The sequence below is a fragment of the Dermacentor albipictus genome, chromosome 4 (assembly GCF_038994185.2).
Source record: "Dermacentor albipictus isolate Rhodes 1998 colony chromosome 4, USDA_Dalb.pri_finalv2, whole genome shotgun sequence".
In the NCBI taxonomy this organism is placed as follows: domain Eukaryota; kingdom Metazoa; phylum Arthropoda; class Arachnida; order Ixodida; family Ixodidae; genus Dermacentor; species Dermacentor albipictus.
In genome coordinates this window covers 123,132,101-123,147,743 of record NC_091824.1, presented here as the reverse complement: position 1 = coordinate 123,147,743, position 15,643 = coordinate 123,132,101, and the positions used below count along the sequence as shown (strand labels likewise).

The 15,643-nt window shown below is 45.8% G+C and overlaps 1 protein-coding gene across 1 annotated transcript in view; it reads left to right on the top strand.

Annotated features, from left to right (window-relative positions):
- The window catches only part of LOC135899514 (ammonium transporter Rh type A-like), a 92,500-nt gene that overhangs the window by 51,942 nt on the left and 24,915 nt on the right, over nucleotides 1–15,643 (top strand). Inside the window, exons 8-10 of the mRNA XM_070537543.1 lie at nucleotides 3,444–3,577; nucleotides 4,176–4,357; nucleotides 5,853–6,013. Of these exons, the coding sequence (XP_070393644.1) occupies nucleotides 3,444–3,577; nucleotides 4,176–4,357; nucleotides 5,853–6,013 (477 nt within the window). The remainder of the gene's footprint in view (nucleotides 1–3,443; nucleotides 3,578–4,175; nucleotides 4,358–5,852; nucleotides 6,014–15,643) is intronic.

Here is a 15,643-nt window from a genome sequence, read left to right as displayed (position 1 = left end):
CAGCACGCACGAAGTATCGATTAGATTGTCGTCGATACTGACGATCAGGTCCAAGAAAAGTTGAAATGCATAGAGGCCGCCTCAAGTGAATGAGGGAACGGCCTCCAGCACCGAATGAACTTTCTGAGGACCATCGTTCTCTCCATTAAGTCTCAGACGATTGCGGAACACGCAGGACCACCGCGCTCAGGACAAATGTCCACGTACTAATGAATTCTGAAAAACTTCGCATTCTGAAGAGCGTTGTCGACCTAGTTTGGAATGCGAGAGAACTGAGTAATGATGAGCATTTACAACGATTTCGCTAAAAGTGATGCGAACGACTAGCCGATACGTCTCTATCGACCAAATCATTCCAGTGTTAACGGCCTTCGATGATATTCACGAGGAACACACGTTGCCCGTTGTCTCAAAGGTCAAGAACAACTGTGTGTTATTCTGTTTGAGTTTTGACTGCGTACTTGTACGGTTATTTCTGTCTGAAATCTTGCTCTGTTCTCTATGCCTCTCCGGTAGGGCTGACTGCGGGTGACTTAAAGATCAACTCCGGCAATTTTTCGACGTCCATAGATCTTAACAGAATTTTACACATATGCATTATCTTTTGCACTCTGTTTACCTGTGGCGAACGATATGACCGCAAGCCATTTATTTTTCCTGAACATGAATTTTAAAGATTGGCTGCATGTTCCCGACTCATTCCCACGAATGTATGACCTTTTGTTGGCCACCCTGTGTTTATGACGTCAGAGTCGGCACCGCCACTTCGCCCAGAAAGGACGAAACTGGCTCCTTCTGCTACGAGACGACAGCCGACCATCGTCGTTTTGACAGACTTGAGGACCTGTGCTTCTCTTCGTCTTGCCGCACCGCACTGCGTTGAGCTTGAGGCTCGTTGGCTGCCTCGTGCAGAGGCGACGGGTCAAAAGCAAATGGCGATCCTCCAGCGCTCACATCGTCTCGCAAATCGTCGCTGTCTCGCTAAAAAGAGCTGGAAAAGCTCCCCGTGTCGTCAGAAGATGTCCTCAGCTTCGCTTTTTTGGCATTAATTGGCACCACGTTTACAAGGTGTTTAGCACACGTTCTGCGTGTTTAGATTGCGATAGTGTAGGATCTGACGTGATTGAGTGAGTGAAACAACTTTATTTGGTCCACAGTAGGCGCTAGTAAACTCAATGTCACCTGGCTAGGCCCACTCGGGGACCATCAGGTGAAACCTGACGGCGCTCTCGCGAGCCCTCTGGACTGCCCGGATTTGAGAGGTCTGGTCTTGGGCCCTAATGAGCTTCATCATTTTCGCATCGACTCTTCGTAGAAGTCACACGAAGCAGCTACCCGTTTCGGTTTCGGCACCTCGTTCATTGTTATTTTCTAAATTATTAATCAGTTTCTAAGCAAACTGAACCACACTACCGATGGCAGGACTGTCAATGCCATTTGAAAACGACGTTTAAAGGTGGGTGTATAGGTGCCCGAGCTAACGTTACCCAATCTGTCCAGAAAAGAAAGAAGATTAAGAAGTCACAGTGCAGGCTACGATTAAAGGCCTACGGTTTTCGGTCGTCAGATCTCGAGGTCTGACGATCGACCACCGTGGGTCATGTAATCGTATACCGCACCATGATATACTTTTTTTTTCTTCGAGTAGCTTGGCTAACATTAGCTGGGTAGATGAGTGGGGAAAACAAGCAAAAATTGCTTGACCGTAAACATGAACAAAAGACCGACAAGCATATTCCGCACCAAAGTTTATGTGATCTTGCAGACTGCAGTTGAGGCCCGGACGAAAACAAGTTCCCATGGGAAATGTTGGCTCAAACCTGAATCTCCTTTTGCTTGCCCACTGATAATCACATTATTATGCATATGATGATTTGCATGCCGTTGTTATAACAAACATTCCTCGCCATCGTCTAATCTTCCACTCTTAAAATTTAAGCCTGCTCCATGAGCGCCGCCTCACAGAATACTTGAAGGGCCTGCACATCTTTTTAAACTCGCAACGTTCCGTCTCAGTGGATTTTTCAAAATTTTCAAAACCTTCGATAACTAGAAATTATCCCCGCTTGAACAGCATGTCGCTTAATGTTCTTACAAAAAAAATACAACAGAAACAATCCTCGATGATTATCTAAGTCAATGCGATGCATTTCTCCATTGCACGAAGCGCAAAGTCCGAACGAACTCACGTCCTGCCGGGGAAACGCTCGCTCAGGACCGCCAAAGGCGCGAGCCGCGACACCCGGTCGCAGTCGCCGCGACACACTGAGCTTTGACAAAGTGTTTTTGAAAGTACGCGTCCGCGTCCCGCAAGCGGCGGTGCACCAATCAGCGCTTGCTTGGTGGCTCGGCCTCAGCGGCCTGTTCGGCTGCCATCCGCTTGGCGTGCCGCTGTTCTCCGGCGCAGCGCGTCGCTGCTCTTCTCACCCGCGCTCCACGGCCGCGCGTATCTCGTCGGCCCGTCGCTTGGCCTCCTTCCTCGCCGCTTCGGTGCGCATCGCATACCTCTGTAGTCTCTGCAGAACTTTTGCACTCTTACGCTTGATACTTTCGAAGGCCCAATGTTGTACCTGCAAGTAAAGGCCTGCGCGCAACATAGCGCAGCTAGCTAAACCAAGCCACTTGTATACTTGTGGGACGCACGCCCGCGCCCGTGCCGGCGAGTGGAGCAAGGAGGCACGAAGCCAATAGAGAGAGTTAGCGTGTACGGTATTACGGGAAACGCAAGCGGACTGGGCGTTTTGCCGGACGACCGGAGGCGCAAACGGCCAGCACGGTGCAGCCACCTGTTCGCGCGGAGCTAGCTAAACCAAGCTACTTGTATACTTGTGGCACGCACGCCTGTGCCCGATCCGGCAAGTGCAGCAAGGAGGCACGAAGCCAATAGAGAGCGTTAGCGTGGACGGTATTATGCCATTACGGGAAACGCAAGCGGGCTGGGCGTTTTGCCGGATGACCGGAGGCGCAAACGCGAACGGCCAGCACGGTGCAGCCACCTCCTGGTCGCACGGAGCTTTTGTCCAAGTGCAGTGCTATCGCAGCTAAACTTGATACGGAACATCACGACGACGACGACGAAAATTTCTCTGGAATGCCCGTATAATTGCTCTCGCAATGATAAGCACAATCACGTTCAATCTGAAGATAAAGATCAGGCTCGAAGCTTTGCTAAACTCTTGTTGCACATAAAGCACCCCGAATGCACGAAAAAAAACTAAAAAAATTCGTGGCATCGCTGCGACGTAATCAGTGCCGTTATTTGGGCGCGAACTTGAAGAAAATCCCGTCCGGCATCATTTTTTTCTGCTAGGAAGTTTTCCGCCTAACAAATGCCGAGTAAGTTCCGCAATAGTAATTCACTGGCCTTACATTAACCCTTACATTGATGAGTATATGCAGCTCACACTAACAGTGAAGTGTGTACATCCTGAACTTAATTACAGCCGCTATTGTCCCGAAAGCTGAGGATCCATGACACTTGCGGCGTGAACAACCTGCACGGCATGCCCGGAATTCTGGCAGGAATCACCAGTGCCGTCATCGCCGCCAGCGCCACCGAGGATGAGTACAACTACAGGTACACGCAGTCGCAACGCATATAGCACACGCTGTATGCACGCAAGAAACAGTAACACTTATTCAGAAAGTATAGCGTTGAAAACAGGGTGCAGTAATGACAGGGTGCAGTAATGAAAAGCGGACTTTTGAAATTGCAGCAATGCCCTTTAGCGTTATTTGCTGTTGACCATCCTTACATCAACATGCTTTCACAAATTGGTTCCCAACCTAACCTACTAAGTCCCATTAGCTAATTTGGCTACATTGCAAATACTTCAATTGATGATTTAGGAATTAGGTGATAAAATTAGGAAATTTACACGTTAATAGTTGTTAGCGCAAAGAAGCGCACGACACGAGAGAAGGCACACCGGACACAGCGCTGTGTTACCTTACAACGACATGTGAGGTAACCCTTAAAAGTGTAATATTCAGGATATGGTAACCAAACCAGTACCAACATCACAACGAGTAGTGAGAAGCATGAGCGTACAATCAAAACCACAGAATGAAGGCCTCGCATTTCTAACTTCGCCTCCGACTACATCTATACTGCACATGTATAACGGAGTGTATTAGCGAAAATAAAAACTGAATCAAAACTAAGCCCGTTGCAGCCTGTACACGCTGTACCCGGCACGGGCACCCCCAGAGAACTCGACCGAGCTGAGCCAGGTGCTTTACTACACGGTCGAGGTGGTGGCGGGAGAAGGGCGCACGGCGGGAACACAGGCGCTCTACCAGCTGGCCGCCATGGCGTCCACGCTCGCTATCGCCGTTGTCGGAGGCCTGCTCACAGGTCAGTGAGGTACCGATAGATAGATAGATAGATAGATAGATAGATAGATAGATAGATAGATAGATAGATAGATAGATAGATAGATAGATAGATAGATAGATAGATAGATAGATAGATAGATAGATAGATAGATAGATAGATAGATAGATAGATAGATAGATAGATAGATAGATAGATAGATAGATAGATAGATAGATAGATAGATAGATAGATAGATAGATAGATAGATAGATAGATAGATAGATAGATAGATAGATAGATAGATAGATAGATAGATAGATAGATAGATAGATAGATAGATAGATAGATAGATAGATAGATAGATAGATAGATAGATAGATAGATAGATAGATAGATAGATAGATAGATAGATAGATAGATAGATAGATAGATAGATAGATAGATAGATAGATAGATAGATAGATAGATAGATAGATAGATAGATAGATAGATAGATAGATAGATAGATAGATAGATAGATAGATAGATAGATAGATAGATAGATAGATAGATAGATAGATAGATAGATAGATAGATAGATAGATAGATAGATTAACAATGGAGCGTGAGCACAGATAAAATGTTAGCTATACGACAGCATAAAGGCTCTCCGCGGGTGCTATCTACGTCTCAGCAGGACCGACTCATCGAGACAGGGCATGACAAAACAAAAGAAAATAGAGGCAAATTACATTAGATTAATGAAACTAGCAGTGTATATCGTTTCTCGAAGAAGAAATCCTATTCTTAAACGGTCTCCTAAGTTCATAAGGGGTGTGGAAACAGGGATTTTTAAAACCGAATTGTATACGAATCGAGAACTGCCAGAAGCGAATCCAATATTTGTCTAATAATGAATAGCAGTTATCACAATTTTCACATGCTTGTATACTTAAAGTTAGCAAGTTTCTTTCATTAAGGAGTAGGTTATGAACGATCGTTTATTAAAAGCATAAATGGAGAATTAGGAACAAACACGTATTTCCTTCGCAGGCACAGGATTCTTCAGAGAGCGCGCATGATCGCTGTATAGCCAATAAAGTATGGCTACCTAGCATTGCCTGCTCCACTACGCAACTTCTCATGTTTCATGTCTATACCACGCCCGCGGGCGAAAAAATCTATACCGCACTTTGGCTCCAACTCGTTGATTCATGTTGCGCAGGTCACCTTCTGAAATGTTCGAAAGCTATTGGGAAAGTATTCGCATTTCCTAATGGTGACAATTCGATTACCCATTCGAAAGTTTCCAACACTCGCACAGCCCTAAAGTTCATGTCATTATGTTCATGCAAAAGCTCTGTCATCTCCGTCCTTAGTGTGCCGCACCGTTGTGTGCTCCGAAATGATTTTAAGTTCCCTGTTGTCACAACACGCGAAGTTCGTTCCTTCCGCAAAAAGCGCTACCGAAACTGTGTGGTGGGCAGAAAATTTGCGCAACACGTGAAAACAGGCCTGACAGGCGAGCTCATTGTCCCCCACTGGGTCGACGCAGGGTTGGTGATGCGGCTTCCGCTGCTGGACCCTCCTAAGGAGGACGAGCTTTTCGACGACTGTCCGTCGTGGGAAGTGGAGGCCGACACTGTCGGCGCCGATGAGGCCGCCTCCAGACCGCCTACCAAGGGAAACCAGATCGCCATGGTCGAACAGCAACCGGTGGGAACGTGTGCGATACTAACGTCGCGATTCCACTTTTAAACCGCCGTGTACACACCAGTGCATCATGCATGATGAATTAAACACGTCTGCGACATGGAATTTCAAGGTCCCAATTACAACCCGATGGATAAGGTTAAACATAAGGAAAGGTCGCGGAAAAGAATGGAGGCTTGAAGTGATCAATAGTGGTCGAACAAGCTATATCGGTGCAGCCATGTTTGGCAAGACTACTTGCTATACCTGTAAGTACGAAATAGTTTATTTAGCGGTGTTTATCTATACGTGTGTGTCTATACAGTCGCGAGCAAAAGTATGAGTCACCTGGTGGCCACGAAAAAAAAAATATTTTTCGTTACAGCCTACGCAGTGGCGTTGCACAAAATTTCGTTCCGTAGGGGGACAACGGGGACGGGGAAAAATTCTCGGGGAAGGGGGAGTGTTGGGGTTCAAGATAAGCCGAAAACTTACACTGACTATCTTTCGGTGGTGCGGGAGGTCGGCACCTGGCCGGTGTTTCACACCCTGTCTATGCCACTGAGAGAACCAGTGCTTTCGAGATAACTTGTTTGACGTGGTTGAGACGAGGCTCAGACGTTTGACGTGGCTGAGATTTTCATACGCTAAAGCCTTACCTCTTTTCAATTATTTCGACAAAATTATTCTGCGCCTGTTCGTATATTCATCGCGTAAATGGGCGTCCGCGCATGCGTGGGGAGTGATGTAAACGAAGAACCAGTGCTTTCTAGAGAACTTATTTGACGTGGCTGAGACGAAATTTTCATGGGCTATAGCCTTACCTTTTTTCAATTTTTTCGACAAAATTATTCTGCGCCTGTTCGTCCCTTCACCGCGTAAATGGGCGCCCGCGCATGCGTGGGGAGTGATGTAAACGAAGAACCAGTGCTTTCTAGAGAACTTATTTGACGTGGCTGAGACGAAATTTTCATGGGCTTTAACCTTACCGTTTTTCAATTTTTTCGACAAAATTATTCTGCGCCTGTTCGTCCCTTCACCGCGTAAATGGGCGTCCGCGCATGCGTGGGGAGTGATATAAACGAAGAACCAGTGCTTTCTAGAGAACTTATTTGACGTGGCTGAGACGATATTTTCATGGGCTTTAACCTTACCGTTTTTCAATTTTTTCGACAAAATTATTCTGCGCCCGTTCGTCCCTTCACCGCGTAAATGGGCGCCCGCGCATGCGTGGGGAGCGATGTAAACGAAGAACCAGTGCTTTCTAGAGAACTTATTTGACGTGGCTGAGACGATAATTTCATGGGCTATAACCTTACCGTTTTTCAATTTTTTCGACAAAATTATTCTGCGCCTGTTCGTCCCTTCACCGCGTAAATGGGCGTCCGCGAATGCGTGGGGAGTGATGTAAACGAAGAACCAGTGCTTTCTAGAGAACTTATTTGACGTGGCTGAGACGATATTTTCATTGGCTTTAACCTTACCGTTTTTCAATTTTTTCGACAAAATTATTCTGCGCCTGTTCGTCCCTTCACCGCGTAAATGGGCGTCCGCGAATGCGTGGGGAGTGATGTAAACGAAGAACCAGTGCTTTCTAGAGAACTTATTTGACGTGGCTGAGACGAAATTTTCATGGGCTATAGCCTTACCTTTTTTCAATTTTTTCGACAAAATTATTCTGCGCCTGTTCGTCCCTTCACCGCGTAAATGGGCGCCCGCGCATGCGTGGGGAGTGATGTAAACGAAGAACCAGTGCTTTCTAGAGAACTTATTTGACGTGGCTGAGACGAAATTTTCATGGGCTTTAACCTTACCGTTTTTCAATTTTTTCGACAAAATTATTCTGCGCCTGTTCGTCCCTTCACCGCGTAAATGGGCGTCCGCGCATGCGTGGGGAGTGATATAAACGAAGAACCAGTGCTTTCTAGAGAACTTATTTGACGTGGCTGAGACGATATTTTCATGGGCTATATATAGCCTTACCGTTTTTCAATTTTTTCGACAAAATTATTCTGCGCCTGTTCGTCCCTTCACCGCGTAAATGGGCGTCCGCGAATGCGTGGGGAGTGATGTAAACGAAGAACCAGTGCTTTCTAGAGAACTCATTTGACGTGGCTGAGACGATATTTTCATGGGCTATATATAGCCTTACCGTTTTTCAATTTTTTCGACAAAATTATTCTGCGCCTGTTCGTCCCTTCACCGCGTAAATGGGCGTCCGCGCATGCGTGGGGAGTGATATAAACGAAGAACCAGTGCTTTCTAGAGAACTCATTTGACGTGGCTGAGACGATATTTTCATGGGCTATATATAGCCTTACCGTTTTTCAATTTTTTCGACAAAATTATTCTGCGCCTGTTCGTCCCTTCACCGCGTAAATGGGCGTCCGCGCATGCGTGGGGAGTGATATAAACGAAGAACCAGTGCTTTCTAGAGAACTCATTTGACGTGGCTGAGACGATATTTTCATGGGCTATATATAGCCTTACCGTTTTTCAATTTTTTCGACAAAATTATTCTGCGCCTGTTCGTCCCTTCACCGCGTAAATGGGCGTCCGCGAATGCGTGGGGAGTGATGTAAACGAAGAACCAGTGCTTTCTAGAGAACTCATTTGACGTGGCTGAGACGATATTTTCATGGGCTATATATAGCCTTACCGTTTTTCAATTTTTTCGACAAAATTATTCTGCGCCTGTTCGTCCCTTCACCGCGTAAATGGGCGTCCGCGAATGCGTGGGGAGTGATATAAACGAAGAACCAGTGCTTTCTAGAGAACTCATTTGACGTGGCTGAGACGATATTTTCATGGGCTATATATAGCCTTACCGTTTTTCAATTTTTTCGACAAAATTATTCTGCGCCTGTTCGTCCCTTCACCGCGTAAATGGGCGTCCGCGAATGCGTGGGGAGTGATGTAAACGAAGAACCAGTGCTTTCTAGAGAACTCATTTGACGTGGCTGAGACGATATTTTCATGGGCTATATATAGCCTTACCGTTTTTCAATTTTTTCGACAAAATTATTCTGCGCCTGTTCGTCCCTTCACCGCGTAAATGGGCGTCCGCGCATGCGTGGGGAGGGATATAAACGAAGAACCAGTGCTTTCTAGAGAACTCATTTGACGTGGCTGAGACGATATTTTCATGGGCTATATATAGCCTTACCGTTTTTCAATTTTTTCGACAAAATTATTCTGCGCCTGTTCGTCCCTTCACCGCGTAAATGGGCGTCCGCGCATGCGTGGGGAGTGATATAAACGAAGAACCAGTGCTTTCTAGAGAACTCATTTGACGTGGCTGAGACGATATTTTCATGGGCTATATATAGCCTTACCGTTTTTCAATTTTTTCGACAAAATTATTCTGCGCCTGTTCGTCCCTTCACCGCGTAAATGGGCGTCCGCGCATGCGTGGGGAGTGATATAAACGAAGAACCAGTGCTTTCTAGAGAACTCATTTGACGTGGCTGAGACGATATTTTCATGGGCTATATATAGCCTTACCGTTTTTCAATTTTTTCGACAAAATTATTCTGCGCCTGTTCGTCCCTTCACCGCGTAAATGGGCGTCCGCGAATGCGTGGGGAGTGATGTAAACGAAGAACCAGTGCTTTCTAGAGAACTCATTTGACGTGGCTGAGACGATATTTTCATGGGCTATATATAGCCTTACCGTTTTTCAATTTTTTCGACAAAATTATTCTGCGCCTGTTCGTCCCTTCACCGCGTAAATGGGCGTCCGCGCATGCGTGGGGAGTGATATAAACGAAGAACCAGTGCTTTCTAGAGAACTCATTTGACGTGGCTGAGACGATATTTTCATGGGCTATATATAGCCTTACCGTTTTTCAATTTTTTCGACAAAATTATTCTGCGCCTGTTCGTCCCTTCACCGCGTAAATGGGCGTCCGCGAATGCGTGGGGAGTGATGTAAACGAAGAACCAGTGCTTTCTAGAGAACTCATTTGACGTGGCTGAGACGATATTTTCATGGGCTATATATAGCCTTACCGTTTTTCAATTTTTTCGACAAAATTATTCTGCGCCTGTTCGTCCCTTCACCGCGTAAATGGGCGTCCGCGCATGCGTGGGGAGTGATATAAACGAAGAACCAGTGCTTTCTAGAGAACTCATTTGACGTGGCTGAGACGATATTTTCATGGGCTATATATAGCCTTACCGTTTTTCAATTTTTTCGACAAAATTATTCTGCGCCCGTTCGTCCCTTCACCGCGTAAATGGGCGTCCGCGAATGCGTGGGGAGTGATGTAAACGAAGAACCAGTGCTTTCTAGAGAACTCATTTGACGTGGCTGAGACGATATTTTCATGGGCTATATATAGCCTTACCGTTTTTCAATTTTTTCGACAAAATTATTCTGCGCCTGTTCGTCCCTTCACCGCGTAAATGGGCGTCCGCGCATGCGTGGGGAGTGATATAAACGAAGAACCAGTGCTTTCTAGAGAACTCATTTGACGTGGCTGAGACGATATTTTCATGGGCTATATATAGCCTTACCGTTTTTCAATTTTTTCGACAAAATTATTCTGCGCCCGTTCGTCCCTTCACCGCGTAAATGGGCGTCCGCGAATGCGTGGGGAGTGATGTAAACGAAGAACCAGTGCTTTCTAGAGAACTCATTTGACGTGGCTGAGACGATATTTTCATGGGCTATATATAGCCTTACCGTTTTTCAATTTTTTCGACAAAATTATTCTGCGCCTGTTCGTCCCTTCACCGCGTAAATGGGCGTCCGCGCATGCGTGGGGAGTGATATAAACGAAGAACCAGTGCTTTCTAGAGAACTCATTTGACGTGGCTGAGACGATATTTTCATGGGCTATATATAGCCTTACCGTTTTTCAATTTTTTCGACAAAATTATTCTGCGCCTGTTCGTCCCTTCACCGCGTAAATGGGCGTCCGCGAATGCGTGGGGAGTGATGTAAACGAAGAACCAGTGCTTTCTAGAGAACTCATTTGACGTGGCTGAGACGATATTTTCATGGGCTATATATAGCCTTACCGTTTTTCAATTTTTTCGACAAAATTATTCTGCGCCTGTTCGTCCCTTCACCGCGTAAATGGGCGTCCGCGAATGCGTGGGGAGTGATATAAACGAAGAACCAGTGCTTTCTAGAGAACTCATTTGACGTGGCTGAGACGATATTTTCATGGGCTATATATAGCCTTACCGTTTTTCAATTTTTTCGACAAAATTATTCTGCGCCTGTTCGTCCCTTCACCGCGTAAATGGGCGTCCGCGAATGCGTGGGGAGTGATGTAAACGAAGAACCAGTGCTTTCTAGAGAACTCATTTGACGTGGCTGAGACGATATTTTCATGGGCTATATATAGCCTTACCGTTTTTCAATTTTTTCGACAAAATTATTCTGCGCCTGTTCGTCCCTTCACCGCGTAAATGGGCGTCCGCGCATGCGTGGGGAGGGATATAAACGAAGAACCAGTGCTTTCTAGAGAACTCATTTGACGTGGCTGAGACGATATTTTCATGGGCTATATATAGCCTTACCGTTTTTCAATTTTTCGACAAAATTATTCTGCGCCTGTTCGTCCCTTCACCGCGTAAATGGGCGTCCGCGCATGCGTGGGGAGTGATATAAACGAAGAACCAGTGCTTTCTAGAGAACTCATTTGACGTGGCTGAGACGATATTTTCATGGGCTCTATATAGCCTTACCGTTTTTCAATTTTTTCGACAAAATTATTCTGCGCCCGTTCGTCCCTTCACCGCGTAAATGGGCGTCCGCGCATGCGTGGGGAGTGATATAAACGAAGAACCAGTGCTTTCTAGAGAACTCATTTGACGTGGCTGAGACGATATTTTCATGGGCTATATATAGCCTTACCGTGTTTCAATTTTTTCGACAAAATTATTCTGCGCCTGTTCGTCCCTTCACCGCGTAAATGGGCGTCCGCGAATGCGTGGGGAGTGATGTAAACGAAGAACCAGTGCTTTCTAGAGAACTTATTTGACGTGGCTGAGACGATATTTTCATGGGCTATATATAGCCTTACCGTTTTTCAAATTTTTCGACAAAATTCTTCTGCGCCTGTTCGTCCCTTCACCGCGTAAATGGGCGTCCGCGCATGCGTGGGGAGTGATATAAACGAAGAACCAGTGCTTTCTAGAGAACTCATTTGACGTGGCTGAGACGATATTTTCATGGGCTATATATAGCCTTACCGTTTTTCAATTTTTTCGACAAAATTATTCTGCGCCTGTTCGTCCCTTCACCGCGTAAATGGGCGTCCGCGAATGCGTGGGGAGTGATGTAAACGAAGAACCAGTGCTTTCTAGAGAACTCATTTGACGTGGCTGAGACGATATTTTCATGGGCTATATATAGCCTTACCGTTTTTCAATTTTTTCGGCAAAATTATTCTGCGCCCGTTCGTCCCTTCACCGCGTAAATGGGCGTCCGCGAATGCGTGGGGAGTGATGTAAACGAAGAACCAGTGCTTTCTAGAGAACTCATTTGACGTGGCTGAGACGATATTTTCATGGGCTATATATAGCCTTACCGTTTTTCAATTTTTTCGACAAAATTATTCTGCGCCTGTTCGTCCCTTCACCGCGTAAATGGGCGTCCGCGCATGCGTGGGGAGTGATATAAACGAAGAACCAGTGCTTTCTAGAGAACTCATTTGACGCGGCTGAGACGATATTTTCATGGGCTATATATAGCCTTACCGTTTTTCAATTTTTTCGACAAAATTATTCTGCGCCTGTTCGTCCCTTCACCGCGTAAATGGGCGTCCGCGAATGCGTGGGGAGTGATATAAACGAAGAACCAGTGCTTTCTAGAGAACTCATTTGACGTGGCTGAGACGATATTTTCATGGGCTATATATAGCCTTACCGTTTTTCAATTTTTTCGACAAAATTATTCTGCGCCTGTTCGTCCCTTCACCGCGTAAATGGGCGTCCGCGCATGCGTGGGGAGTGATATAAACGAAGAACCAGTGCTTTCTAGAGAACTCATTTGACGCGGCTGAGACGATATTTTCATGGGCTATATATAGCCTTACCGTTTTTCAATTTTTTCGACAAAATTATTCTGCGCCTGTTCGTCCCTTCACCGCGTAAATGGGCGTCCGCGAATGCGTGGGGAGTGATATAAACGAAGAACCAGTGCTTTCTAGAGAACTCATTTGACGTGGCTGAGACGATATTTTCATGGGCTATATATAGCCTTACCGTTTTTCAATTTTTTCGACAAAATTATTCTGCGCCTGTTCGTCCCTTCACCGCGTAAATGGGCGTCCGCGCATGCGTGGGGAGTGATATAAACGAAGAACCAGTGCTTTCTAGAGAACTCATTTGACGTGGCTGAGACGATATTTTCATGGGCTATATATAGCCTTACCGTTTTTCAATTTTTTCGACAAAATTATTCTGCGCCTGTTCGTCCCTTCACCGCGTAAATGGGCGTCCGCGCATGCGTGGGGAGTGATATAAACGAAGAACCAGTGCTTTCTAGAGAACTCATTTGACGTGGCTGAGACGATATTTTCATGGGCTATATATAGCCTTACCGTTTTTCAATTTTTTCGACAAAATTATTCTGCGCCTGTTCGTCCCTTCACCGCGTAAATGGGCGTCCGCGAATGCGTGGGGAGTGATGTAAACGAAGAACCAGTGCTTTCTAGAGAACTCATTTGACGTGGCTGAGACGATATTTTCATGGGCTATATATAGCCTTACCGTTTTTCAATTTTTTCGACAAAATTATTCTGCGCCTGTTCGTCCCTTCACCGCGTAAATGGGCGTCCGCGCATGCGTGGGGAGTGATATAAACGAAGAACCAGTGCTTTCTAGAGAACTCATTTGACGTGGCTGAGACGATATTTTCATGGGCTATATATAGCCTTACCGTTTTTCAATTTTTTCGACAAAATTATTCTGCGCCTGTTCGTCCCTTCACCGCGTAAATGGGCGTCCGCGCATGCGTGGGGAGTGATATAAACGAAGAACCAGTGCTTTCTAGAGAACTCATTTGACGTGGCTGAGACGATATTTTCATGGGCTATATATAGCCTTACCGTTTTTCAATTTTTTCGACAAAATTATTCTGCGCCTGTTCGTCCCTTCACCGCGTAAATGGGCGTCCGCGAATGCGTGGGGAGTGATGTAAACGAAGAACCAGTGCTTTCTAGAGAACTTATTTGACGCGGCTGAGACGATATTTTCATGGGCTATATATAGCCTTACCGTTTTTCAATTTTTTCGACAAAATTATTCTGCGCCTGTTCGTCCCTTCACCGCGTAAATGGGCGTCCGCGAATGCGTGGGGAGTGATATAAACGAAGAACCAGTGCTTTCTAGAGAACTCATTTGACGTGGCTGAGACGATATTTTCATGGGCTATATATAGCCTTACCGTTTTTCAATTTTTTCGACAAAATTATTCTGCGCCTGTTCGTCCCTTCACCGCGTAAATGGGCGTCCGCGCATGCGTGGGGAGTGATATAAACGAAGAACCAGTGCTTTCTAGAGAACTCATTTGACGTGGCTGAGACGATATTTTCATGGGCTATATATAGCCTTACCGTTTTTCAATTTTTTCGACAAAATTATTCTGCGCCTGTTCGTCCCTTCACCGCGTAAATGGGCGTCCGCGAATGCGTGGGGAGTGATATAAACGAAGAACCAGTGCTTTCTAGAGAACTCATTTGACGTGGCTGAGACGATATTTTCATGGGCTATATATAGCCTTACCGTTTTTCAATTTTTTCGACAAAATTATTCTGCGCCTGTTCGTCCCTTCACCGCGTAAATGGGCGTCCGCGAATGCGTGGGGAGTGATATAAACGAAGAACCAGTGCTTTCTAGAGAACTCATTTGACGTGGCTGAGACGATATTTTCATGGGCTATATATAGCCTTACCGTTTTTCAATTTTTTCGACAAAATTATTCTGCGCCTGTTCGTCCCTTCACCGCGTAAATGGGCGTCCGCGAATGCGTGGGGAGTGATGTAAACGAAGAACCAGTGCTTTCTAGAGAACTCATTTGACGTGGCTGAGACGATATTTTCATGGGCTATATATAGCCTTACCGTTTTTCAATTTTTTCGACAAAATTATTCTGCGCCTGTTCGTCCCTTCACCGCGTAAATGGGCGTCCGCGCATGCGTGGGGAGTGATATAAACGAAGAACCAGTGCTTTCTAGAGAACTCATTTGACGCGGCTGAGACGATATTTTCATGGGCTATATATAGCCTTACCGTTTTTCAATTTTTTCGACAAAATTATTCTGCGCCTGTTCGTCCCTTCACCGCGTAAATGGGCGTCCGCGAATGCGTGGGGAGTGATATAAACGAAGAACCAGTGCTTTCAAGAGAACTCATTTGACGTGGCTGAGACGATATTTTCATGGGCTATATATAGCCTTACCGTTTTTCAATTTTTTCGACAAAATTATTCTGCGCCTGTTCGTCCCTTCACCGCGTAAATGGGCGTCCGCGCATGCGTGGGGAGTGATATAAACGAAGAACCAGTGCTTTCTAGAGAACTCATTTGACGTGGCTGAGACGATATTTTCATGGGCTATATATAGCCTTACCGTTTTTCAATTTTTTCGACAAAATTATTCTGCGCCTGTTCGTCCCTTCACCGCGTAAATGGGCGTC